The sequence below is a fragment of the Gopherus evgoodei genome, chromosome 9 (assembly GCF_007399415.2).
Source record: "Gopherus evgoodei ecotype Sinaloan lineage chromosome 9, rGopEvg1_v1.p, whole genome shotgun sequence".
In the NCBI taxonomy this organism is placed as follows: domain Eukaryota; kingdom Metazoa; phylum Chordata; order Testudines; family Testudinidae; genus Gopherus; species Gopherus evgoodei.
In genome coordinates, this window is record NC_044330.1 from 59,968,430 (window position 1) to 59,994,075 (window position 25,646).

Consider the following 25,646-nt stretch of genomic DNA (forward strand, 5'->3'; position numbering starts at 1 on the left):
AGTGCCCTATATACTCTGCACCCCTCACGGGTGGCATGGGCACTTCAGATGCCAATAGGGGACTAATATCAGCACAGCAAAGGGACAAGCCAAAACTGAGGGGCCTGGGAGCCTTATGGAGGGCCATGACCACAACCAACGTGTGGTCAGCAGCCCCGTCCTTTGCAGTGTTCCTACTGCCAGTGAGTGACGTCGTCAATAATGCCACAGCTGTTGCTATGCTGCTGTGGCTTCTCACTTTCTGAGGGGAGTACAGTGACCATGGAATTCCTGTTCATGTGAAGCTGCTCTAGAGAGCTCGGGATGCAGAGCAGATGCAGTGTGCCACCCCAGATCGGGCTGCCTTCCAGGTGGTGTCTATAGCTCTCTAGTCTGTACAGCATATTACGATCCTTCAGCACAAGGGACTGCACAGAAAATGGAGGTCATTATTACTGTTTATTTTAGAAATGCAATTAATATTCACTTCCTCATGTTCCCAGCACAACCACACACCTTTTCATGCTCTACTGCCTTCTCTAGCTCTCAGCATCTCCTGGACAGCAGTCTGGGGCTGCTTTGTGAAAGTTGTATATAAAATAAAGTTTATTATCACTTGAATGAATATGAAACTAACAAATATATCAAAAGCAGAATTGTGAGCACACACTTTTTAGTGCAAAAGTACAAGTAAGAGAGAAGCTTAGTGAGTTTTCTAGGGGGCTTTTACCATCTCAGAGCGCAGTGCAGATCTGTAATGCTCAGTACATTATCGGCAGAATATTTACGTTGCCACTGGTTTCTGTACTATTTTGGCAGAGGAGGCAGATTCCTGAGTATAGATTTTGGCAGAAGGCCCCAGCAGCACAAATCTAATGGAGGAGAGGAGACTGTGGCCATGCAAAATGTCCCCAACATCCCGTGGGCCCCCGTAGGTAGCCAGTTCACACCAAAGAGTGGATGATGCTGGGTGGGAAGGGGCAGGGCTGCCATGAGCCCTGGGCCAGCCCCTCCCAGCAAACCTCTGTCAGTTGCCTCCTGGACTATGCCAGAACGAGCAGCAATCCCCTGCAGCGGTAGAAAAGTGCCTCAAGGGTTGTACTTTTTGAGCCAGCATCAGTCACGCCGTGCTTATGTGGGCCAGATCCTTAGCTGGTCTTGCCCTTCAGTGGAACTGTGCTAGGCTCACCCAGCTATGGAAGTGGGCCTGGGTGCTCTGTGTACATGCACACACGGTTTGACCTTGATACACTGCACATCAGTTATAAAAACCCTTTTGTTTTAGAAAGCAAATGAATTTTTGTCCACCCTGGATGGCTGGGCAGGTGGGTACCAGGGGAAAGTTCACAGTCTGTAACCCAATCATGGAAAACTCCCGCACTGCCTGTATGTGAAAGGGCAACATCTCCTGATCAAGCTGCGTTGCTGCGTGGGGTCATGGAGATCTGGAGATGGAGCACCTGAATCTTTGCAGTGCACATTCCAGCAATAAGACTGGGGCAGATCTCTTGCAAGAGTTTCCAAGCTGATCACTGACACTTACCAAGTGAACTTTGTATAAGAAATGGCTCTTTGCTGCTGGTGCTCTGTATTGAGATTGTGATATGTGTGAGCCTGATACACCTCGAACCTACACCTACATGCCTCAGGAGGAGCTCCACTGAAGTCAGTGGAGACAGAGCAATGGAAACCTGGTATCAGAGGAGAGGAAGGCACTGTAGTTCAGTGTCTGTTGTTGGTATATTTGTTACTTGCAGAGCCTCCCATGCTGGAGCCTTCACACAGCTCTGCCAGGGCACCTCATTCCTCACCTAGAGCAGCCCCCGCTGCTGGAGCCCTGTGCACATCCTGAGAATACTATCTTTCCACAGCAATTAGATGGAGCGTCTCCAAATTCTAATTAGAAATCAGGCCCTGCCTTTTTACCAGTGAGGGTGATTAACCATGGGCACAAACTCTCCAGGGAAGTGGTGGATTCTCTATCTCTTGATGTCTTCAAATGCCTTTCCAGAAAATATACTTTAGCCAAACACAAGTGATTGGGCTCAAAGCAGGGGTAAGTGGGTGAAATGTAATGCCCTGTGTTATACTGGGTAGGTAAGTCTAGACGATCTGATGGTGTCTTCTTGCCTAAACTCTATGCACATGTGAAAACCCATTTTGCTGGGATCTAAGACATCATTTGTACCCCGTCCTCCAGATTCAAAACAGGGATACTTAAACCGCACTATGCCGCATGGTCACCAGTTCTGTGCAGTTTTGCACAATAAATGTTGGTGATCCCACAGAAAGGTTGGGAATCCTAGCCTCTAAGGAATGACAAAGCAGTTACCTCGGCAGCTGGGTGGTGCCATTTCACTACATGCAATGATTATAGCTGTAAAATCAGGGTTCAGTCAGCTGCATCAGCTGGAAGCACAGGGTTATTTTCTGAAAGGCTGTCACTAATTACATCATAATGATTCCTTCAGTTCCTAAATCCCCAAATGTTTGCAGGTAACAAGACTGGGCTGTTCTACTGGCATGGTCATTCAGAAGAAGGGAGCTTTCACAGCAGTGTTTCCAATGGAAAGAAGGGTTTCAAAAACCAGCTCCTTTGGCTTCCCCTAGGTCATCTTCTTGGCAACACTGGCATAGGTGCGTTCTATCTCCTCATTGGCTGGGCATGTGTGGCTGAACTCATCACGGGAGTAGGCATTGTGGAGGTAGCGCCAGACGCCTGTCATTTCCGCCGGGATCTCAAAGTTACGGTATTTCTTGGCAGCAATCTAGGGGGTGAAGGGTGAGAAAATGCAGGTGATTATTAGACTTCTGGGTATCCAGATAAGTTCTGGCCCCACTGACCTGGAGGCCCGCAGGCTTTGTTGTTAAGGCACTGGCCTGGTATGCAGAAACTCAGACTTCACTTCCCAGCTCCATCATTGGTTCTTTGGGCACCTCACCTAATCTCTCTGTGCCTCAATTCACATCTGTAAAATGGGGACAATAATCCCACCTTGGGCAGTGTCCAGCACAATGGGGCCCCAGTCTCAGATGGGGCCTCTAGGTGCTACAGTAGAACCTCAGAGTTACGAACTGATCAGTCAACCACACATCTCATTTGGAACTGGAATTATGCAATCAGGCAGCAGCAGACCAAAAAAAAAAAAAAAAAAAAAAAAAAAAAAAGACAGTACAGTGCTGTGTTAAATGTAAAAAAAAATAAAAATAAAGGGAAAGTTTAAAAATAATTTCTGACCAGGTAAAGAAACTGTTTCTGTGCTTGTTTCATTTAAATTAAGATGGTTAAAAGCAGAATTTTTTTTCTGCAGAGTAAAGTTTCAAAGCTGTTACGTCACTGTTCAGTTGCAAGCTTTGAAAGACCCAGAACATTTTGTTCAGAGTTACGAACAACCATTCCTGAGGCATTTGTAACTCTGAGCTTCCACTGTAGCATCTTGGACCAAACAGGACTCCATGTCCAAGGGCAACCAAGAGTGAATCTTGACTTGGAACTCCCAGGTTGCCCCCTAAAGGTTGGCCAAGGCAATCCATATAAGAGAAGGCATGAAAATCATGAAGTGGATGAAACAGTGAAGTCCACTGAGTTCCCACAAATCCCTCCCATCCCTTTTGGATCAATACCCTCATTCAGAGGAAGAAGATGGCCAGCTTTGCTGGAGAGAGATTGATAGACTTGTCAGCTCAGAATCTCAGCTTTCTTGGCTCATCCATCCAGCATGTCAGGGATGGCTATTACACACTGTGCTCTGTTCAAGCATCAGTGCTCTCCCTGATTTCACACTTATTCTTCATCATGGATGAGATGGATGGGTTCAAGGTTGTTAAGTCCAAAAGCAGAGGAGGGTTGCAGGTAGGAGGGGAGCTGTCCACCCAGTCTGGCTTTGAACCAGAGACATAAAGGTGTCCCAGTGCTTCCAAAAGTACTGGCTGTGAAAGCCATACCCCTGAAAATAACATCAGGGCTTCACACGGTGCAGAAGTGGTGATACTGTGAAGGCTTTACTTGGGACATCACCTTTGAGAGCTAGCCAGGAGCTTCCCAGACTTCGGTTACCAGCACTGTGGTTGGGTGTGGCTAGTGCTGTCGGTCCCTCACAGAAGAGCAAGGGCTGGAGTGGAGTTGCCCCTACAAGTTTCTCTCGGTGCTTTTCCTGTTGAGCTTTAGCTCCCTCAAGTGATGGAGCTTCCTTCACTATCCTTGGGATGAAATTCACCCATGTTTAATGATCAGACCTGGCTCACCTCGCCAGCCCACTGCTCAGTTAAATGCCCTACTGAAGGGACAAGCGAGACACAGAGCAGGGGATAGTGCCAAAGGAAATGAGTAGAGACAGGTTTGAGTCAAGATATTCTGAGCTGGAATTGGACAGCGCCTCAGCTCCCCAAAGCTTCACAAGATCAGATGTGGTGAGCTGGCGCTAATTGGGAGTGTAAAGGGACCTGTACTGCTTTGGGAGGTGATTCTTACAAGCGCCTAAGGCCCAGATCCTCAAAGGTACTCATATGCCTCACTGGCATTGATCTCAGTGAGGTGGTAGGCCTAAGTGACTTAGGAGCACAAGTCCTGCTAACTGTCACAGGACCTTGCACTCCCTGGGCATGAAGGTACTTTTGAAAATTCTGTACTTCATGTGCTGGCCTGCCCTTTGACTCAGAGATTGTGGCCTCTATAGCTAGTGGGTGGATTTACTTTGATGATGTGCAGCTTGGGCAGCAGATTGCAGTCAGCTAATGTTAGCCTGTTCCCATCCAGGAACTTTCTCTTGGAGACCAGGACTTCTTCAGTACTGTCCTGGTCGATTTCTTCAGGGAGCGGGTTGTTCAGGTACGTATCCAGGCGTTTGAACTCCCTCAGCAAAGCCTTCTCAAAATCTGCACCCAAGGAGAAACCACAGTGTTAGTGTGAAAGACCTTGAGCAGATTCTGCTCTCACACCCACCAGTTTCACTGTAACTCCACTGATTTCAGTAGAGTTACTCTTGATCTACACCAGCCCAACTGAGATCAGAGTCCGGGTCCCTGGTGTCAGATAATGAACCTGCCCCCATCAAAAAAAAAAAATAAACCCACCCTCACAGACAAATCCCTGACACTTGTACCGTTGAGCTGGGCCATACATGAAGAGGGGTTTCCACCTGGGACCACTGCTGCAATTTCGGTGGAGAAACCTCGGAATATATCCTTTTGGCATCTTCCAAAGAGCTCTAGGATCTGAACGTGCCCCTAATACGTATTGCCACCTTTCTCTGAGAGGGAGTGGTTAGAGGGGGTTGGCCAAACCAGTGGTAGACCACCTCCCCAAGCCCAGAACTACCAAACACAGTGCGATGTCCCACTGCCCCCAGTAGGCTGTGCCAGAACTGCTCAGAGTGTGTACAGAACAGAGCTCTGTGCAGGTGGAGTTACCAGAGCTGCTCCTTTAGCAGCCACCTATCCTGATGCTGTGCTGCTTCCAGGCATTTACAGCACAAGCTACGGATCATGATCCTCAAATGGTGCTGGGTGAAAGGCAGAGTTGCTTCTGTCCTTCCAATTCATTGCTTTACTTGGGCGGGTGGAGTGTGGGAGACAGCGGGGACTCCAGCCCAGCCATAGGATGCCATCTCAAACAGCAGGAATCTTGCACATAGGAATTATCACCAATATTCAGCACCTCTAGATCCCTGCCACTGCTGCTGAGAGGCATTCCCCCCACACCTCTCCTGGAGGTTCTGTAGCTCCCATTCTGTGCACCGACATCCCCACTGTCACGGATTGTGAACAGCTGAGACACCCTCTGGATCCCCCTGGCTGAGTGAGCTATTTTTCTAATAGGTTTTGCTTCAGGATCCAGGGAAATGAAGGACTCAGAATAATAAATAAAAATACCCCAGGGTTCCTTACTCTCATTCGCTTCCTTGTGGGGATTCTTGATGTATGCAGAGAACTTGGCAAAAATGTTGCTGCCCACATCAAAGGACTCCTTGTATTTGGGGCTTAGGTGTGGGTACCTTAAACAGATAATTGCATAGAGTCATATATGGAGAATTCATTGCCATTAGAAGGCTACTCAGCTGCGTTCTCCTCTGGTGACTATACAACCCACGAGCACTGAGATGGGTTCAAAAGCATAAAGCCCTGCAATGATCAGCCTCATCTAGCTTCTTGCCCAAGGGATAGAGGGAAGCTCTGAGCTCTGCTGCCACTTCCAGGATGCTGGCCTCAGACAGGAGTGCATGGATTGGCACAAGGGGGATATGAAACTCATGCAGCTCCCATGGGGAAATGCCTTTTGTTGTCGATTTATCCCATTATACCCCGCATGCCAACATCATCCCAGCTGTTGTGTTAGGCCCAGCTCTGCACTGGCCCTAAGGTGGGCTCTGCAGGACTCAGGGTCTGTCCACGCTGCAGTCAGAGCGGGGACTGCAGCCCGTGTAGACAGGCCCAAGCCAGCCCCCGCGCACAGGCTAGCAGCTCCAGTACCTACCCAGTGGCCTGGGGTGAGGAATGAGTGAAGAAGGCTGAAGGGTGCCCCAAAATAACACTGCTGCAGGTACCAAAACCTCTCCTGGCAGGGGGTGCTGTTCTGTAACTAAACCTGACCATCTGAGCAGGTAATATGCTTTTTCCCATTAGTCTGTTTGTCACAGGGTGGCTGGCCCCTTTAAGGAGAGCAGCCCCATCTCAGCTGACCTGTAGGTCATTAATGCCATGCTCAGGTGGCTGGTTGGCAGCTAACGAGTGCCTGGATGTGAGGAAAGGTAGCTCAGGTGGTGGCAGGTGCACCTAGAGGAGACTCCCCAGGAGATAAGCACTACTGCTGGTTGAGCTTTCCCAGGGCAGGGCAGGGCTGGAAGGACTGACCAGTGAGCCCCAGGAAGGGGTCTGGGGGACTCTCAAATGCAAGGGACGTAAGCCTGCCTGAATTATTACTCAGGCCATGGAGGAGGCTGTGGGACTCCTGAGCTTATAGGAAGAGGCCTGAATTAGTTCCCAGAAGAAGGGGAAGACTTGAGCGGCTAAAAAGCTTTGTACTCTGTACATGAGTTAATCCATAAGCCATTGGTCTAAGTGCCCTTGTCTGGGAGAGGAAAGGGCCGGACTGCACCATGCCATTGCACTGAGCTGAAACTCATTTCTGCCCCATCTCTGTGCTGTGCCTGCTGGGCTGAAAGCTGTTAAGTGAGCAAGGATGGAGAGCAAAGCCTCCGTGTTTCATGTGCTCAGCAGTCACCCGGTGAAAACTTGAGCCTTGAGTGTTGGTGTGTCCCATGGTCGCTAAGGGCGCACTCCTCCAGAGGCATTTCTGCCCCTAACTCACAGGAATCAGGCCTCTCAGACCCGGGCTCTCAGAGGAGCTCAGCCCCTGCCACTGCAGACAGATTTGCAAGAGATCCCAGCACCCAACTTGCGCCCAATTTGCTGAGCTGGTTTGCAGCTCTGGCCCTAGGACCTAGCGGGTACCTTGGATTCCTCTAGCATGAGCTCTTAGAGTGTCCCCTTGCCAGCTTGCTTGGGACGTGGCTGCAACCTGGAAAGGGTCATGCAGCAATGACCTCTAGCTAGGTATATCCCAAAGTTTGGCTGGGCACAGAGGGGAGTTTTCAGGGCAATACAGAGCTGAAGGAGGAAACCCAGGCTAGGATTCTGCTCCCTGCTATCCAAATAGTGTTGCTTTGGGTTCCATCCAAACAGCCATGCAGCCACCAACAGCTGGTAACTCATCAGGGAAGTGAGAGGGGGAGACTTGGGCGAGCCACACAGCTTTCTACAGCTCAGGATCTGGCCTAAAGCCCCAGCTGTGAACTGTTCCGGCCCTTTAAGGTGTCTCCTGTTTACCACTGCAGCGAACAGTCAGGAAGAGAGAGCCAAGAGTGAGTGCATAATAACCGCTGGGCTGGGAGCTGGCTGCATTCCTAACCCCTGGGCTGGAGTGTTCACCTTGACTTGGCTACATGCACCTGCCCCTTTCAAAAACAAGCAGTCAAAAGGTTTTCAGATCCCTTCCCCTCCCCTGCTGCAAAAATAACGGCATCTGCTTCTTGGGTCTCTACATCGATCCACCTGCATATTCTCACCACATCCCCTACCCCTGTGGCTCGCCTGTCCAGTCCCTTTCCCTCTTTGCCTGCATCCAGAGATCACACAGTGAATTTCCTCCCATTGTGTTATCTCACAGGCCAAACTGTTTCCTTGCTGCTTAGCTAGTCATAGAGGAAGGGGGAGGTGGGTCACAACCTTAAACCAACCGTTTCATACTAGGCAAAAGCCTATCTCTGCTTCTTCCCAGGGACACACAGCAGTACCTTGGCCTCAGCAATACCCTCATGGAGAAAGCAATATATTGCTCAGAGCAAGGGACTAGGGACAAGGGACATTCTACTCACTGCCACTGGCTCACTGTCCCGCTCTGTGCCTCTGTCCGCCCCCGCCCCCTGCTCCACAAGATGAGTACCATTGCTGAAATGATCAATGTTCGCAAAGTGCAAGGGGTGAGAGGGGGGGAAGCCCAGAATTGGGTAAATGCAATGGCCACTACTGCACTCAGGCCATTCGAGCTTTGCCATGGCCACAGATCTAGGCTCAGTGTTGTGATCTGGTGGCAGTTCACATCTTCTGACTGGAAGGTTGCAAAGAAGTGCATAAGACTATGATAATAAATACTTAGGAGGCGCCAGCGTCTGCTCCAGGAACTCCTCTATCTTAATGAAGTCTGTTTTCAGCTCCTTGTTGAACAATAAGAATGGAGGGTTAGTCCCTGGAGCCAGAGATTTCAGCTCTTCAGGTTTCCTGAAATGAAATTTTTTTTTAAAAAAAAGAAGGATTCACTGCTGACGTGAAGGCCTCACTGCACATGCAGTGTCACAATCTCATCTTACCACCATGCACAACCACCAAGAAGAACATGGAATGGTAGGACAGGAAGGGACCCTCAGAGGTCATCTAGTTCAGGCCCCTGCACTGAGGCAGGACCACGTAAACCTAGGACATCCCTGACCAGTGTTTGTCCAACCTGCTCTTAAAGACCACATGGTGAAGGCATCAAATAGTGAGAGACACAGATTAGTACATGGAGGAGACACAGTGATGAGAAGGAATCGTGGGCCCTGTGTTTTGAAGCCAGAGCCATGCTGTTCAGGAGAGGGAGCTCCCTGGATAAAGGCTGAAATTGTACCTTGAGTTCACAGCTCCCATTGACTTCACTGGCCATTGGGACATCCATCTTTGGCAGCCCATGGGATATGTGTAGTCATTTCAATTTGCCGAGAGGGCTCACTGCCATCTTTTCATGGCCCTGTCACTTCAGGATATCTTGTATGAATCTCCATGGACAAACTTTTGTTGTTCACATTGTGTCCCCAATTCCTTAAGATACAATGGCCTGAACTGTTGATTTTAGGACCAGATTTCCTGCTGGCTTATCCCCTGTGTAATTCCCGGGAGGCCAGTGGCAGGGGGCAAATAGAGCATAAGTGAGGTGAGAATTTGGTCACAGCTAGACTGCTAGCAGGGACACTGCCTTGTAATGATGCCAGTCAGCTCCATCTATGCCAGTGACATGGCAGATGTAAGGAAAGGGGACGTGATGCTGACAGCAGGAGAGATCTGAAGTGTAGAGTGAAGAGCAATTGAGCCATATGACACTAAGATTTTGTCGGTGCACACCAGGGGTAGGCAACCTGTGGCATGCGTGCCAAAGGTGGCACGCAAGCTGATTTTCAGTGGCGTTCACACTGCCCAGGTCCTGGCTGGTCTGGGGGGCTCTGTATTTTAATTTAATTTTAAATGAAGTATTTTAAAAACCTTATTTACTTTACATACAATAGTTTAGTTATATATGATAGACTTATACAAAGAGACCTTCTAAATGAAGACTCAGCACACCACTTCTGAAAGGTTGCTGACCCCTGGTGCACACAATCCAAGGGGCAGCCCTGAGCTTCCCTGCTGTGTACTCTGGATGTCTCACTGGCAAGAATTACCTCCATTCCCTTACCTTGTCATGTCCACTGTGGTCACATTGAATTTGACTCCTTTGAGCCACAGAACCATGAAGAGACGCTGGCAGAAGGGACAATTCCCAATGTTCTCGCCATCCAGGCCAGCCTGCAGAAGGAGCAAAATAGACCAATGCTGCTCACTGGGCATATGATATCTCCCACAGCCGGGCCTCTGCAAGTAGCTTTGAGCAAGGAGCTGCTAGCACAGCTCTGGGCTTGGTGAATAGGCAGTGGCAGCATAACAGGTGATTCACTGGTTTCATTGGGAGTTAGGCCAGATTGTCAAAGGCACCTTTCTCTCCATTTTTTTTTTTAAAAAAGGAGATTCAATGCAATGTTATGGTTGAGATAGGAGATCATAGATTATCAGGGTTGAAAGGGACCTCAGGAGGTCATCTAGCCCAAACCACCTGCTCAAAGCAGGGCCCATTGCCAACTTTTTTTTTTTTTAACCCTGTATCCTTAAATGGCCCCCTCAAGGACTGAGATTACAACCCTAGGATTAGCAGGCCAATACTCAAACCACTGAGCTATCCCTCCCCCCTAATGCTCAGCTAGTTCCTGTAGCAACTATAATCAAAGTCACATGGCACATTTATAAGCTGTCTAGATATAAGCCCAACCTGCAAAGTTTGCATCTGTGTTTAGGTTTTTTTAAGGGATATGTTAAGATTCAGGGGTCCAGTCCATCCCGTTACACAGAGAGACACCTAAGCATCAAATTCAGATCGAGGCTTGGGTCTGTATTTTGAAAATCCCTTCCCAGAAGTCTGGGGTTGGTTAGAGGTTGGGGGTCCATTACAGAGACAGGGCACCAGGCTGATTGAAATTACATGGGGAAGATGGAGGGGAGAGGCGGGGGAAGCTCAGTGCATAGCCAGCCCAGTACTGGAGAAGTGCAGTGGCCACTACTGCACCCATGCCATTCTAAGCTTTGCCACAGCCATGGATCTAGGCCTAGCGTTCTGATCTGGTGGCAGTTCACAGCTTCTTTGCACAGTTGTGAATGATCACACATGATGCAAAGCAGGGGGTAATTAGCCCCTACTACATTAACTTATACCCAGGCTTGGTGAGCTACATCAGAGGAGTCATGTAAGGGGAGGAGGTATATGTTACAGGTGGCAGGTGGATTCACTAGCCCAGATAGCCTGCATTGCACCCCTGCAGTGCATACAAAAGCAAACATAACATTATCAAGTCACACTCCAGCATCCAGGCATCCCAGCTGAGCTAGGGAAGCTTTAGAATCCCATCCAAACTGGCAGCCAAACTCTAGTGAACGTGGCAGCAACCCCCTGAATTTAATCTAGCTATTTATACCGTCCTTGTCACTATGGTATCTGAGTGCCTGAAATGTACCAAAACTGATCATCATCAGAGCAGGTGGGCCGTGCCCCTAATGGGGCTGCTGGGTTCATGAACCAGCACCACTCGCGGTGATTGTTTTATAAGCTAGTGTGGTATAGTTTCTGTTTCCTTGGGTGGGAGCTGGGTCAGAGGGGAGGACAATATGAAAGCTCTCTGTGGCCCTTGCTGCCATATTTTGGAAAGCCTGTCTCTAAAAGCTGGATTGTCAGGGGCTCTTCAGACAGGAAGCAAGAAAGGGAGGGGGAAGCCAGTACATTCAGCACTGGTGGTAGCGGTGGGGGAGAGAGGCACAAAAGGAGGATGGAGTTTGATAATGGATTCAACAGGAAGGGAGGCTCCTCGCTGGCAGGAGGAAAAACTCAAGAGGGAGGGTGTGGGAGAAAATGCACTAACGTTTTCCAGGAAAACAGTAGTTTGTTTTCTTTTCACTGTTCACTTGCTGATTTAAAGAGACAAGGCATATATTCCTAAAGGCTCAGAGTTTCCATGAACCAGACAAACAATTCCCTTTTTAAAAACGAAAGTCAGTCTTCAGTCAGTGCAACAGAAATGAAGAACGCTGCAAGCCTACTGGGCAAATCCTGAGACTACCTTGTCAGACACGGATAACAGCCCTCATTCTCTGTAGAAGTCCTAATCAACAAATACATCTCGATAGGCACTTCCAGGAGTCTTGCATGTGTTTGGAAGGCTCTGAGGTCAGTATAGGAGAGGTGGGATCATTCAATACAAGGCAATAATAACTCTGAAACTGTGGGCTCCGTCTCCAAGTGGGGTTCTACTACGAAAAGTGACTATAACAATACCACCTGGGGTGTTCCACATTTATAAACCCACAATCTGGGCTCCTGCCTTCTTGTGCATCAGTGCCAGCACAGCAGAGTCTGCAGGCTGTGCACTGTGCTCTTGAGGTGACATTTTCAGAAACACCTAAGAGTAGATTTTAAAAGGTCGTTAGGCCCCCTAACTTGCACAGAATTGGCAAGCCCCAATGTCTACACAGCAGTCTTGCAGCCCCACAGCCCAAGCCCCATGAATTAGGTGGCCCCAGGAGTGGCACCAGGGTTTTTGGCACCCTAGGCGGGGGTCCTTCCACGCTCCTGGTTGTTGGCGGCAATTCTGTGGTGGTGGGGTCCTTCCGCACTCCCGGTCTTTGGGGCACTTTGGCGACGGGTCCTGGAGCAAGTGAAGGACCCGCCGCAGAACTGCCGCCGCCAACCCAGAGCGTGGAAGTACCCCCCTCCGCCGAATTGCCACTGAGGGCAGCAAAATGCCGCCCTCCCAAATCCTAGTGCCCTAGGCGACTGCTTAGGTTGCCTAAATGGAAGCGCCGGCCCTGGGTGGCCCGGGCCAGCCACTGGGGTTTTATTTCAGTGTGGACATACCCTTAGGCACTGGGGGTCCTGTGGCGCCTTATAGACTAACAGACATATTGGAGCATGCTCCAATAATTCTGTTGGTCTATAAGGTGCCACAGGACTCTTTGCTGCTTTTACAGATCCAGACTAACGCGACTACCCCTCTGATATTAGGCACTGGGGGCGTCTCAGTCCCACTGAAAGTCAAGGGCCAGACTTTAGAGGTGCTCAGGTGCCTATAGATACAGATAGATGCCTAAGAGGTACTTTAACAAATCCCACACAAGTTAGGCACCCAGCCCCCAAAGGCTTTCAGTGTGAGTGAGGCATCCAGCCTGCTTAGGGCTTTCAGAAATGCCACTAGGTATCTGTTTGCAGCGTTAGGTTCCGCTCCTACATAACTTGGAAAATCAGGCCCCTGCTCACATAGGCATCTTTGGAAATTTTACCCTGATCCATCAGACTCTTGTAAAGACAACTAGAGCATCGGAATCAAACCAAGGAAAGCTGATGGTTTAAATAAACAAAATGACAATTTAAAAATGTTCTCCTCTTACCTTTACTATGCTAAAAAGAAACTATTCAAATGAATATTCTCCCAAGAGTATTTTCTGTTACCGTTTCTGATCAAACAGCTGTGTAATTGATAATTTCCATCTCAAGAGTCATACGAACAGGAATAAGCCACTAGTAACTATAAGGCCTCGGCACTGCAAATGCATACATGCCTAATTTTAAGCCCCAGAGTATTTCCACCCAAGTCAGTAGGACTATTCAGAGACTGAAAGCCAAGCCCACGTGTTTGTAGGACTGTGCCCTCTTGCTGCTGAAGCAAATACCATTTACAGAACAGGGGGTGATCAGAATAAAAGAATTAAGAGAAATGGAGCAACTTAGGTCCAGATCCTCAAAAGTATTTGGGTGCCTAACTCCCATGGGTTAGACAAATAACAAAATTATAGGAACAAAGGTAGGACAAATGGGATGAACTGATTTAATATGAACAAATGAATTAATATAACTTATAAAAATCAATTTGTATATCTACCAGCACTCAAACAATCTTCTGCCTCACCTCCACTTCATGCCCTTATCTGCTGTGTTTGTCACTCCCTCTTTTAATAGGTGTGTAAGAAAATAATTTGGACTGCCCACAAAATTCTACTTGTTGATTTTAAAAAAGGTAATAACTAAAATCTTTTCAAATAGTCATATTTACAAACGAGGAAAATCTTCTGAGTGCTGAAAGCTTAGAGGGCTTTATTACCTTTCTTGGAGACCTTTACTACTGCAGAGAATTGAAAAAATACCAAACCCATAAACCTAAGATAAAGATTGACTACCCTATAGCCACCGATAACGGGAAGCTGAGCTTTTTGGTGCTAGATGGCTGATTCGGATTTAGGATAGGCCACAGACAGCTGGAAGTCATTACCTGCTGATTTATGGAGACCTATTTGCAAGGAGCTAATGTTCTCCTAATTCCACAGCTACAATACAAGTGTTACTGAAGACTGGTGTGTGTGTTGACACTGTTATCACAGAAGTCAAGGGCTGAATGAACTATGGTGGCAGCCCTAAATGCGATCTCCCTAGATTAACGTTCAGATGCCCTGGGAGCATATCAACAGGGCAGGGAGATTCCTCTGCTATCTCTACTAAACTGGCCCATTAGACACAGAAGATTTTGCTCCCCAGGGTTGTCCTCCTCCCATGTTCGCATGCAATCACCTAGCAATCAGATTGTAGTAGGAGAGTGGCTAGTGGAATTTGACAAATGGCCCCTTACAATACACTCCTGAGCTGGAAGGAGCTTTCCCTGCCATTGCAATGGAGGCAGCCATATCATCCAGGCTTGAGAGTTCAGTGACAGCTAGTGATCAACCACTGGGGAAGGAGAGCGACAGACATAGAAAGACTGTTGGTTGTGTGACCTAAAGAGAGGGCCAATATTGCAGATCAAGGGGGAATGAAGGGATAGAAATTGAAAGGAGCAAAGTGCCAGAGTGAGGGCACAGGAAAGATCTATGGTATATTTTTTTTATTCTTTTAAAATTAATCCGAAGCTGGGTAATGTTAGACAGAGCTGAATTTTAAAAACAGAATGATGATTATAGAAAAAAGCGAGTCCAGTGCCAGACAGACAGCTCCGTAACTCATATAAATGGGTGTAGCTCCACCAACTTCAGTGGCGCTGCACTGATCCATAGCAGCTGAGGATTTGGCCCTTAGTTTAACAGTTAAGGTGGTGGCCAGTCCATCACCAGTTCTGACACAAACTTCCTGCGTGACCTTGGGCAAGTCACTTTGAGTCAGATTTTTAAAGGTATTCAGGCACAAACCCCCCTGGAAATCAAGGGAAATTAGGTGCCTTTAAAATACATCCCTTAATGTCTTTGTGCCTCTCTTCCCCATCTATAAAACGGAGATAATCATTTCTTTCTCTCACCCTTTGTCTGTTTTGTCTTCACCGCAAAGTTGATTCAAGTTATAACTCGAGTCCTGTCCAGACACAAAACCCCTTGACTCTAGTGCGGTGGTGCTTTTACTTCCTGTAGATGAGCCCAAGTGTGGGTATAGGGTAAAGTTTAAGTTAATACAGCTTGTCAGCTGCTGGTATGACCACTCTGCAGTGTGGGTGCAGGCTAGCGTCATTCGAGTGCTGATAGTTCTCTGATGCCTTCCCACAATTCCCCGTGTGCCCAGAAAGGAGAGGCAAGTTTCCCCACAACTCACTGATAAAGAGATCATAGAGTTGCTCAGCCTACAACAATGCAAGGAACCATGGGATGGCCCTCAGTAGCTGTAGTGCCACACATGAGTGAATGCAATGCATGCTGGTGTGGACACAGCAGCTCAAGTGTTAGTTCTCCGTGTGGCTGCTCTCACCCACGCAAGGCTAACTCCAGAGGGGTAAACTGAGTGTGGCTAACTCAAGTGAACTGCAATGAAGACATGCCCAGAGGCCATGCCAGGGACTGTCTCTTCCTATGTGATTGTACAGTACCTGTCACAACAGCGTATGCCTCAGGAATAGAAATAATGATCACAAATAATAGCTTTTACCATCTGAAGATGCATGATTTACAAGGAAGAAAAATCAAGACCAAGAAGTTCTCAATAGAGCTTCAGGAACTGCCACTCTGGGAACAAAAGCAGAGGCAGGTAAAAGGGCAGCGGCATCACACCCTCCATGTCCAGTGGGTCAATATCTCTGCCAGGAGACTACACCAGTCCTGTGAGGTGCTTGTTACTAGGTGTTCAGCACCTTGTGGGAAGCACTCAGCATCTCATGGGATTCTTTTCCCCCAAAAAACAGGGTTGGGGTTTAGGGCCAGATTCTCTCCCACCAACACTGGTGTGAATGGGGTGTAATTCTAAAGTTACTCCAGTGTTAACTGGGGAGCAGGATCTGGCTCCTGATCTTAAGAGGTGCTGAGTGCCTACAACTGCCATTGAGATCGGTGATTGCTCAGCACCCCTTTAGATCAGACCCTGTTTCATTAAAGACTGCCTGCCACAGATGGTTAAAACACAGAAACTGTTATGGTAGGGGACTGTTAGTTTACCACCATACTACTTGTTGCAACTGGTTTTTTTTGCTGCTAAATTAAGTAAGTTTTAGGGGAAGTACAGACTAAGTTTGTTTTCTGTTTCCCTTCTCTAATAAAAAGCCCCTTGATTCTGATGCAGTTTTGAAATAATCTTGTGTATCATTTTCCTGCCTCTCCCTAAGATAGTTAGGGACTATCCAGGTAACAGTGATAAAACAGGGAACCACAGAAGCGTTGAATTCACCAGCAAAATACCCAGGGCCAAGTTTGGTTTTAACAATTGAAGGACAGTGAACAGGAGATGATCTTAATGAAGTATCTATGTTCAGCAACTTAGCCTAGGCTTTGAGAGGTTAAGGACAGATAATATCTTTTATCTGACCCCAGAATAGTTTTACTTTGGACAGTCCTGTACATCAACAGCAAGAGTGGAGTCTGAGTCCCTAGATTTCTAACATAGACCGAGGTAGCCTTCTGTTATTTGCTGTGGGAAGGATTCGTTGTAATAGTTGGGGAATAAAACCTCCTATCTCATTTAAATGACACTTTTAGAACATTAAACATTGATTTTTAAAAGACTCAGAATCTCAACATTATTTGTAGCCTGAAATCTTGAGCATCTGCTGTTTGCATCAAAATGCCCTAGACAAAGTCACTTGCTGTTCTGTTACTGTGATGGTGTAATCAATGGCCAGCCAACTAACAAGCACAGGGCCAGGGAATTTAAAGTTATGGAAGTTGTTTGGGCTCATGTCTCACTCTCAGACACTCATTTGGAAATTCAGGCTCTCTAATTTATGTATTGCTCTCGCCACTTTTGCTAAGAATATTTTGAAGAGAGGAGTTGAAATGTTCCAAAGGAAATTGTCCCCAAAGCACTTAACTGAAGGGAAAACATTTCTACAGCAAAAAAGCCTTCAGCTGAATAATCGACACATACAGAGTAAAAGAGAGACAGAGCAGTTCAGAGAGTCTGTCTTGCAACCACAACTTGGTGAGAAGCTGAAATTGAGTGTATGTGTTTGTGTTATTATCTGTTATCTCTTCTGGACAGGCTCACGTCTTATCTGTCTCTGTAAGGCACATGCCATATTGACACAGCTGTATATATGATTTATATCAGCATAACAACAATTAATAAGACAACATCACACCAAATGAACTTGATCCCCTTGATAACTTTATAACCTTCCACTTCCTTTGGCACTATGTAGTAGAACGCATAGCTCCCTGCAGAGTCCAGACTGGGAATTACCCCTGTCTGGGCATGCTTGGCACCCTTTTCTGCCAGCCACTGTGCTCACATATGTGTAGTCATGGGTCTATCTGCCTATATGTACAGTTGACAATTGCAAATGGGACAATACCCCCCAGTCTGAAATGATAAAGCACTTGTAAAAAAATCTGCTGGTAACTTCATCAAAAGTAACTGGCGAGGTTAGTGAGTCATTGTCCTTCCTGCCTGGAGTAAATTCAGCATGCAGAATTCATAAGCGTACATGTCTCTGAAACTCACCTTCACGAAAAGCTCTATCTCAGGCTCCTTCCGAGGGCTGTGCCACTGGCTTGCCATCCTCTCTGCTTGTTCAAACTGCTAACCACTCTCCACTGCAGCAAGTTGCTCTGTTCTTTGCTACTATTGAACCTCCGAGTGGAAGCGGGTGGCGATCCAGTGGGAGAGCCGCTGGTGTATGCTGAAGGACCTCGCTAATGAAGATACACCAAGCCCTGTTGCCAGCTTCACTCACCAATGGGCAGTTCTATCGCGGTTCTTTTCCTTCCTCCTCCTGAATTCTGAACTGAGGGGGAGTGACAGTGTTTGCAGCAACTGCTGGAGGGGCAAGGGTATTTCCACAAGGGCCTCCCAGTTGTGACTCAGCATCCTAATCTATCAGAGAGCATGCATGAGGTCCCCCTGTCAGCTATCAAGCAGACCAGATGCTGCCCTGGGCTCTTTCTCAGCCGTGGGCTTATGTTCCAGAAAAGGTCCTTCCACTTCTATTACTGTAAACTCCCACCCATGAGAGCTTTTATGACAGGAAATGGGCTGGAAGTGTCTTGTGCTTCATCAGTTGGAGAGATCACTTATCTAATTATCCTGTCCAGGAGACAAAAAGTCCACAGCTCCAGAGCACATCTCTCCCCCCACAACACTCACTAAGAGAAAGCAAGCGTTGTTGAGAGAGACCCTAGATTCACCGATAAAAGAGGCAAACTTCCCTCTACTAGGCACAACTAGTATCTGCCTTAAACAACAACATCTGAGCAGGGCCCACACTGGTAGCTCAAATCTGAATCCCTCTCCACCCTTTGGGGAAAGCCCCTGCGATCCAGGGAAGGGTCTGAATTTCATACCTCTGGCCTCTCACTTTTGTGGGATGATTTAGAACCCCAGATGTGAACAGCCCCCAAATCGGCAGGAGTTTCAATTCCAATCCTGATCTGAACCCTGTGGCTCCTGCTCATCTCCTCTAGATCCAGTTCACTTTCCACATGTTATTCTCCCATTTCCCTGGAGAGTTTCATGGATTTGTCACAGATATTTGTGGGTATCATCAAGAGCTGTGTGACAGGGGAGAGGGGGGGAGCTGCTTGGTCCATAGTAAACAAGGGAATATCTCCAGATGTCCTCTGCCCTTGCACAGGTCGCCCAGGAGAGGGAATGCTTGGTGAGACAGAGTGGGAAGAATGGCTTGGGGCAGGTCAGCCCCCCCACCCAGGAATTTAAGAGAAACTGGAGAAGTTTACTGTCTGCCCTCCGCATTCTGTCCTTTGCTGATTGGGAGCTGCTGGGACAAAAAGTTTGGTTTGGCCCAATGAAAGTCCATCGCAAATAGATCAGCTCTTCAGACAAAAACACAGAGATTGAGGATGGGTCCTTCTCTTTGGCCCAGAGACTCCCAGGGGCCAATGGGAGGTGCTGCTGCTTTCCTGGCAGCAAGGGCGTGGGGGAAGTGACTGCCCTATCTATGCCTTAGCAGGGAATCTTTCAATCAGACTCAGCGTAAGAGCCTAGTACTGGAGATGAAGTCATTTCATTAGAAAACATGACCAACTTGCTTTTCCCTCAGAAGGGAAGGGTCATGAATGTGTTGTTACTAGCTGGCTGCCCTTCTCCCCCACCCACCACTCCCTTGCCCTGGGATTCCTGATTAGAGCTAGAGCACCCACTAGAAAAACAAACGCAAGGCCTCTCCATTACAGCAGGGGGCAGTTTATTGGATTAAACTTTTCTTCAATGAAGCCAGGGCGACCAAACCATGTCATGAATTCAGGTCAAATTAGGATGACCAGACAAGAAGAAAATAGGGGGAGAGCAAAAAAAAAAAAAAAAGCTGAATGCTGCCAGCAGAGCGAAATATTGGGACAAATTGCGTCCTGACCAAAGATCTGTCGGGACACGGGACAAAAACACCTAAATATCGGGACAGTCCTGAGTTTATCGGGACGTCTGGTCACCCTAGGTCAAATTCACTGAATTGTTTTGGTTAAAAAAAAAACTTGGAAAGAAGCCAAAAAAATTCCATTTGGGCTTTGAACTGACTTCTTTGTTTCAAATTTCACTTCACATTGACTTTAAAAAAAGTTAAAAAATACCCCTGCTCAAAACCAAGCCATTTCCTTCCATCTGAAACTAAACTTCATTGACTTTTCCCATATGGCCAGTGAACCAAAAACTCAGTTATTTTCACAGATTTCCTGCCAGCCCTCATAGTTCAGGACACAGGCTGAGCCCCAGTGAGGGTTGGAGAAAGATACCTCTTCCTGGGACAGCATTGCACACTTCAGTATTGTAGCAGCAGGACCCACTGTCGGCCACAGTGCAAAATGCTAGTTGATTCTGCTCTGGCTGCATGTATGGGCCAGTGGCACAAGCTCCAGCCTTGGAATCAGGGGAGTTGTCCTCTGTAATGATACCTGCTTGCAGTTCTGCTATTCAGCAACTAGGAGCTATACTGAAAATTTCAGAAAGAGTGTGGTCTGTGGGACTAAGCAAAAATGGAGGCTTCATAGATTTCAAGGCCAGAAGAGACCATGTAGGTTACATCTATGCTAGGAGCTTGGGGTGCAGGGCTGACTGCAGGCACCAGTGTAGGAAACAGATGCTTAGGGCAGCCAATTCAAAGGGTGGCACTCCATCCAGTACTGGGGGAGCACGTCTGGGTCTTTGACAGCAATTCGGCTGCGGGTCCCTTATTCCCTCTCTTCCTCTTTGAGCTGCCGCCAAATTGCAGCTGAAGAGGAAGAGAGGGAGGACCCGTCGCCTAACTGCTGCAGAAGAAGCGGCGCAAATGAGCTGCCACTTGGGGTGGCAGAAAAGCTGGAGCCAGCCTTGTTTGGGTGTGATTCCCCTGCTCGTGTACACAAAATCAAATGGTATAAATAGTAGCGTAGCTGCAGTAGTATAGGTAGCAGCAGTGGGGACACGATTAGTTGTGTACCCACCTGTTTCAAGTAGGTTTGTCCTAGGCATGGAAAATCAGTGCCTCTGCTGTTGCTACTATGGCTATGCTACTATTCATGCTCACTGAGAGCTAGCATGTGTGTGTATGAGGGGTGAATCACACCCCAAGTTCCATTACCCTGGTCTAACTGCCTGTACTACACAGACAATAAAACTTCCCCCAAATAATTCCCGTTTGAACTAGAGCACATCTTTTAGAAAAACATCCAATCTTGATTTAAGGATGAAGCTGGAAACTCCGATGGAAGGCAGCTTGTTTGTTTTGCTGCTGTTTCCCCCAATAAGTGCCTGTTGTTTACCCAGATGGTGAATTCATCCATTCTGACACTGACACTGAATGTGATCTTGGGCTAGTCCCTTCGCTTCTGCATGCCTCAGTTTCCCTATCTGTAAGATGGAGGCAAAAATCCCTTTCTAAAGAGTTCTGAGATAATAAGTGTCACAAAAGTGTTAAGTACACTGAGGATTAGCACACAGCCCCTGGTTCCTATCTTGAATGAGTCACCCCAGAGGCACAGAGAGAGTTCAGAGATTTCTGAAAACGAGCATGCCCCTGGTCAGAAAAAAGCTATTGCAAGGACATTTTGGTGACCAATGTTGTCTGCTGCAGCAGAGCACATGGGAAGCATTTCTGCTGGGAGCTCCTGCTTTTATAGCATGGAGCCATAAGACACAGTCACTGGTGAGGAGCATATCATCACCTGCCTGGTGATACCCTGCAGCTCTGAAGTTCTCCTCTGCTGTTCACCTCCTGCACAAGGACAGGAAGAAAGAGACACTCTTTGAGGTATCTCACCAACCCACCTCCTGGGGCTGGTCTTGCAAAAGTCTAGACACAGGAGATGCTCTTATTGTATAACAGGAGTATTACTTAAACCAACTGTATTCCTGCCCACTCCAAAAGGAAGCCTGTGCGTAGGGCACTGAGTTTGTTTCCTTTAGAGCTGACAGCGTAAAGGAAACAAACACAGCCTGCCTGCAGTGGAGCTGGGATAGCAATGAACTCAGGTAAAACAGATGCAGGACATCATCTGTATCCCGAGGTATGATGGCTATGGGAGACATGCGTTCGCTGGTGTGTAATTTTAACAAGTACACTGACAGGCCCCAAGCAACATTTCATTGGGCAAACTCCTAACACAGGCCCTAACTCCTAACACAGGCCCCCATCCCATCCCACACAGACACATTAGTTAATGAAAGAAAAATTACTCTTTGATTTCCGAAATGGCAGAGATAGGCCTCATCACTTTATAACTTGCCTTTTCTGGCCTTTTTTGTGGCAAAATCACGAACGACCTCACTGAGGTCAAGTTTTCTTGCAAGTTCACACTCAATAGACAAAACAGCAAGGTGATCTAAGCCTTCCTGAGTCCTAGTAGATTGGCTGCGGTTTCTGATGTGTGCTGGCTTGCTGAAACGTCTTTCAGCTTCTGCCACAGTCACTGGCAATGTGCAAAAAATTCATAGGGCTATGCACACCTCACTGAAAATTAGTTGTTGTTTTGTGCTGTCAATCTCATTAAGTAAGATATATGGTGACAGCTCAAGTTCTTTTCCAAAAGTAGACTTGAAACCAGTCTATTCTCTGTTGTAGGAAGTCCTGCATTTGAGAAGAAATTCAAAGAAAACTACGTCCATCAGTATCTTTTGGTATTGACTTTACTAGCTTCCACATTTCTCTGAAATGAGGTGCACGAGACAGAAAAGGCTTTTGATGAACAGAATCTTTAATGTATTTAGGCCACAATCCTGGAGCTTTTAAAAAACATGAAACAGTATGGACTGGGACCCTATTCTCTCCTGTTTCTTGAAAACTTTCCTCTGAGACTGGTGGTGCTGGTGGCAATATTACTTGACTATCTTTGGAAGTCATTAGATTGGAATCACATGATTCATCTGGCTGCTTGTCTTCATCACTTTCCACAGTCTCTATATTGAAATCCATCTCACCTTGCTGGTTCTTTCATCCTGTTCCCCGGTTTGTGCAATGCTCAAGCTAAACTGTTCACAGGTCTTGTTTGTCTGGAAAAACTGGAGGCTTGAGTGGAGACCTCTCGCTTCTCCCCCTACCCCACTCCCCTTTCTTTATGCTCCTGACATTCCTGGCTTTCTGATTTGTATTGATAGCCAGACATGGCAGTATGGTACATACATTAATGTATGTATGGCCAATGACAAATGCTCTTTAGGCACCCTGGAGGTACTGTTCCCTGTCCCTGGGATCTTGTCTCAGCCCTTCTAGGCACCCTGGAGGACCAGCTCCCTATCTGGAATATTACTTCTGTTAAGTAGCTCTGGTAAATCTCAGCAGATCTTGCTATATCTGGACACCGCATGGAAACAAACAGACTCACCGGGATATAAATAACATATAAATAACATTTAGTCATTTCATAACATATAAACATATTTACTAACATACAAATAACATTTAGTCAAATGCAATTTAGCCTGAATTTTTTTTCTCGTGGAGATAGGTTTTTGGCCCTCTAGCCAGGCCCCTTGTTGGACCAGGCCTTGGTAGAGTACTCATTTTCCTGCCTTTTCTTGGGCCTGCCCACAGAGGTATAACAAAGAGGGGAGCACAATACATTTGGGGTAAACTAGAAATCAGTACATTGAGAGACAGTCTGGACAGGAACTCTCATAAACTAACACAGAATAGCAGCAGGGTCTCACAATGTGATGGAGGAATGGGTGTGCTGTGGGCAACAGTACACAGCGGTCTGAAGTAGGAGTGGTGAGGACTGGCTGTCTAGTAGAAAAGGGAAGTGCACTAATCCTGGGCTGTTTATCTGGAACTTGAGTCATGGGAAGATGACCACCCATCCAGAATTGGGTGTGACAATCCTGAAATGCAGAGTTCAAGTCCCGGGCTGAATGACTCTGGGACAACATTTGTGGTGGATTCCCTGTGGCACTTCTGCGTGCCTGCCTGAGGCACAGGGGTGGCACCAGCCTCTTTCCATTATGGTGAGGGGCTGAAGTGGGCCTTAATCCCCCTTCACCATGAGGCCCTGCTCCTCCTCTTCCTCCTGATGTCCTGCTCCCTGGCCAGGCCAGAAGCCAGAGCTGGGCTATAGTAAGAGCTGCCCAGGGAACATGGGCTGCTGTGCGGAGCCACAGACTCTCCACATACTTGTAGGGTTCAGGGCTTCCCATGGAGGCCTAAGCTCCCAGGCAGTTCTTACCATGGCCTACTTCTGGCCTGGCCAAGGGGTGGGATGTCAGGGAAAGAGGAGGGGCAGATGGTAGGGGGGCAGAGCTCCAGCTTTTGCCCTTTTAAATAGCGGTCACTCTAGCCACAGGGGTGGAAATAGCCAATTAATATTTGTAAAGTGCTATAGCTTCCAAGGCGAAATGCATTAGAGAAGGCAAAGCATTATTATTCAATGACATTGATGTTCACAGGACAGGGCAAGATGGGAAAGAGCAGCCAGCGACCATTGATCTTAAGGCTGTTAAATTAATACTGGTGGATTTTCAAAGAGCAATATTAAAACATAAACCAACCTTTAATTAATGTGAGTTAGGAAGAAACTTTCCCTATGGACAGGCTATAAATAAATGCCTTTTGAAGGGATGTTTTCACCTTCCTCTGAAGCATCTGGGACAGAAACAGGATTCTGGGCTAGATGGACCAATGGTCTGAAGTAGTCTGGTAATTCTTTAAAAAAAGGCAAAGAACTGTCTCCTTCATCCAAGACCACTGGAGGAAGGGAAGGAGAAACATTTAGCATGAAGGGCAACTCCTTGTACAGCTGTTAAATAAATACCATAGCTAGAGATAGGGCAGTGCTGCAGATATTTGAATTTGGAAACAAATATTCACCTTGTGCTTGTGCCCCTTTTGTGGGTGCATTTTGAAAATATTCCAGCCAACAAATTCACTGACAGGAATATTCCCTGAAACAGATAATGCTACACAAACACTACAGAATGTTCCCATTTGGTATCTGTAATCAGGGTATCCACAGGGGGAAAACCCAATTTTAAGAGTTATACTCATCCAGTAGGGGAACAGAAACAAAACGATGTGACTAATCAAAAGAGCACAGCTATTGAATACTCCAACAAACTGCTCCAAAGGAGGTGCTGACCCAAATTATTTGACAAACAATTTAGAATCATAAACAAATCTAAGGACATTGCAGTCAGTTCTTGAGTAGTCCAAGAACAAGAAAAGGCAATTTTATGTAATGTATAGTGGGCATTAACATGAGAAGGCTCCTGATTTCTAAAACTAACCTGGCTCTTTCTTAAGAGACTTATTTACAGAGATGCTGCAGCTGCAGTTAGCATGCCAGCCATGTGCACACAAACTGACTTCCTTCTCCAAACTCTTCCCTCCTGCCCCCTATGCTCCCCTCTTCAGGTTCCTTCCAGGTTGCTGCAAGTGACATTTTCCAGGTAAATTGTTTGATACCATGGAGTCACAGAGTTTTAACAACCCTTTGAGAGCCCTTTAAAGAGTTGTGCCAGTGCCCTTGTCCTTGGCACTATTGTCTTGTCTTTCTGGTGCTGACCTCAGATTCTAAACAGCTGGGTCTCTGGACTTTGGAGGAGGGAATCATTTGCTTTCGGCTTATCAAAATTCTGAAGTAACTTTGATAAGTTATGTTGAACCCTCTCAGACTGCCAGGCACAACAACGTGTTGAAGATTTTCCCCAACTTGTGAAAGTGCTGTGTGTCCTGATTGCTCCAAAAAAGTCAGTTCAATGCCTCAGCCAAATTACTGATTTCTCAGCAGGGGAGGATGAGGAAAGCAACTGTGGATGGATAGAGGCAGCTAGAATTGCATATGGAGTGGTAGAAGCTATGGGGCTTTACCGCTGTCAGGGAGAACCAGCCCACTTGCTCTCCCTGATTGAATTTTCATGCAAGGGATCACTTCATTAGCCTTTGTGAGGCCGGTGCAGGGTGCACATT

The 25,646-nt window shown here is 47.2% G+C and overlaps 1 protein-coding gene across 2 annotated transcripts; it reads right to left on the reverse strand.

The window, feature by feature from the left end:
* Positions 1-424: 424 nt before the first annotated feature.
* On the reverse strand, positions 425-18,083 carry CLIC2 (chloride intracellular channel 2). Of its 2 annotated transcripts, XM_030575526.1 has the most exons (6): positions 17,765-18,083; positions 9,962-10,071; positions 8,629-8,754; positions 5,866-5,972; positions 4,673-4,854; positions 425-2,747 (listed from the first exon to the last, which is right to left on the reverse strand). In XM_030575526.1, the coding sequence occupies exons 1-6, from the start codon at positions 17,819-17,821 to the stop codon at positions 2,586-2,588; spliced, it is 744 nt and encodes a 247-aa protein (XP_030431386.1). In that variant the 5' UTR covers positions 17,822-18,083; the 3' UTR covers positions 425-2,585. The 2 variants fall into 2 exon arrangements, with proteins under 2 accessions (XP_030431386.1, XP_030431387.1); XM_030575527.1 differs by lacking the exon at positions 8,629-8,754.
* Between the last annotated feature and the right edge of the window lie 7,563 nt (positions 18,084-25,646).

Bases quoted from the DNA above. Each gene is read 5' to 3' on its own strand.
- CLIC2 (XM_030575526.1), bottom strand. From the start codon at position 17,821: ATGGCAAGCCAGTGGCACAGCCCTCGGAAGGAGCCTGAGATAGAGCTT. The intron at 8,755-9,961 runs GTAAGGGAATGG...ATTTCATTTCAG, and splicing joins ACCACAGTGGACATGACAAG to GAAACCTGAAGAGCTGAAAT. The intron at 2,748-4,672 runs GTAAATCCACCC...TTCACCCCCTAG, and splicing joins CCAAGCTGCACATCATCAAA to ATTGCTGCCAAGAAATACCG.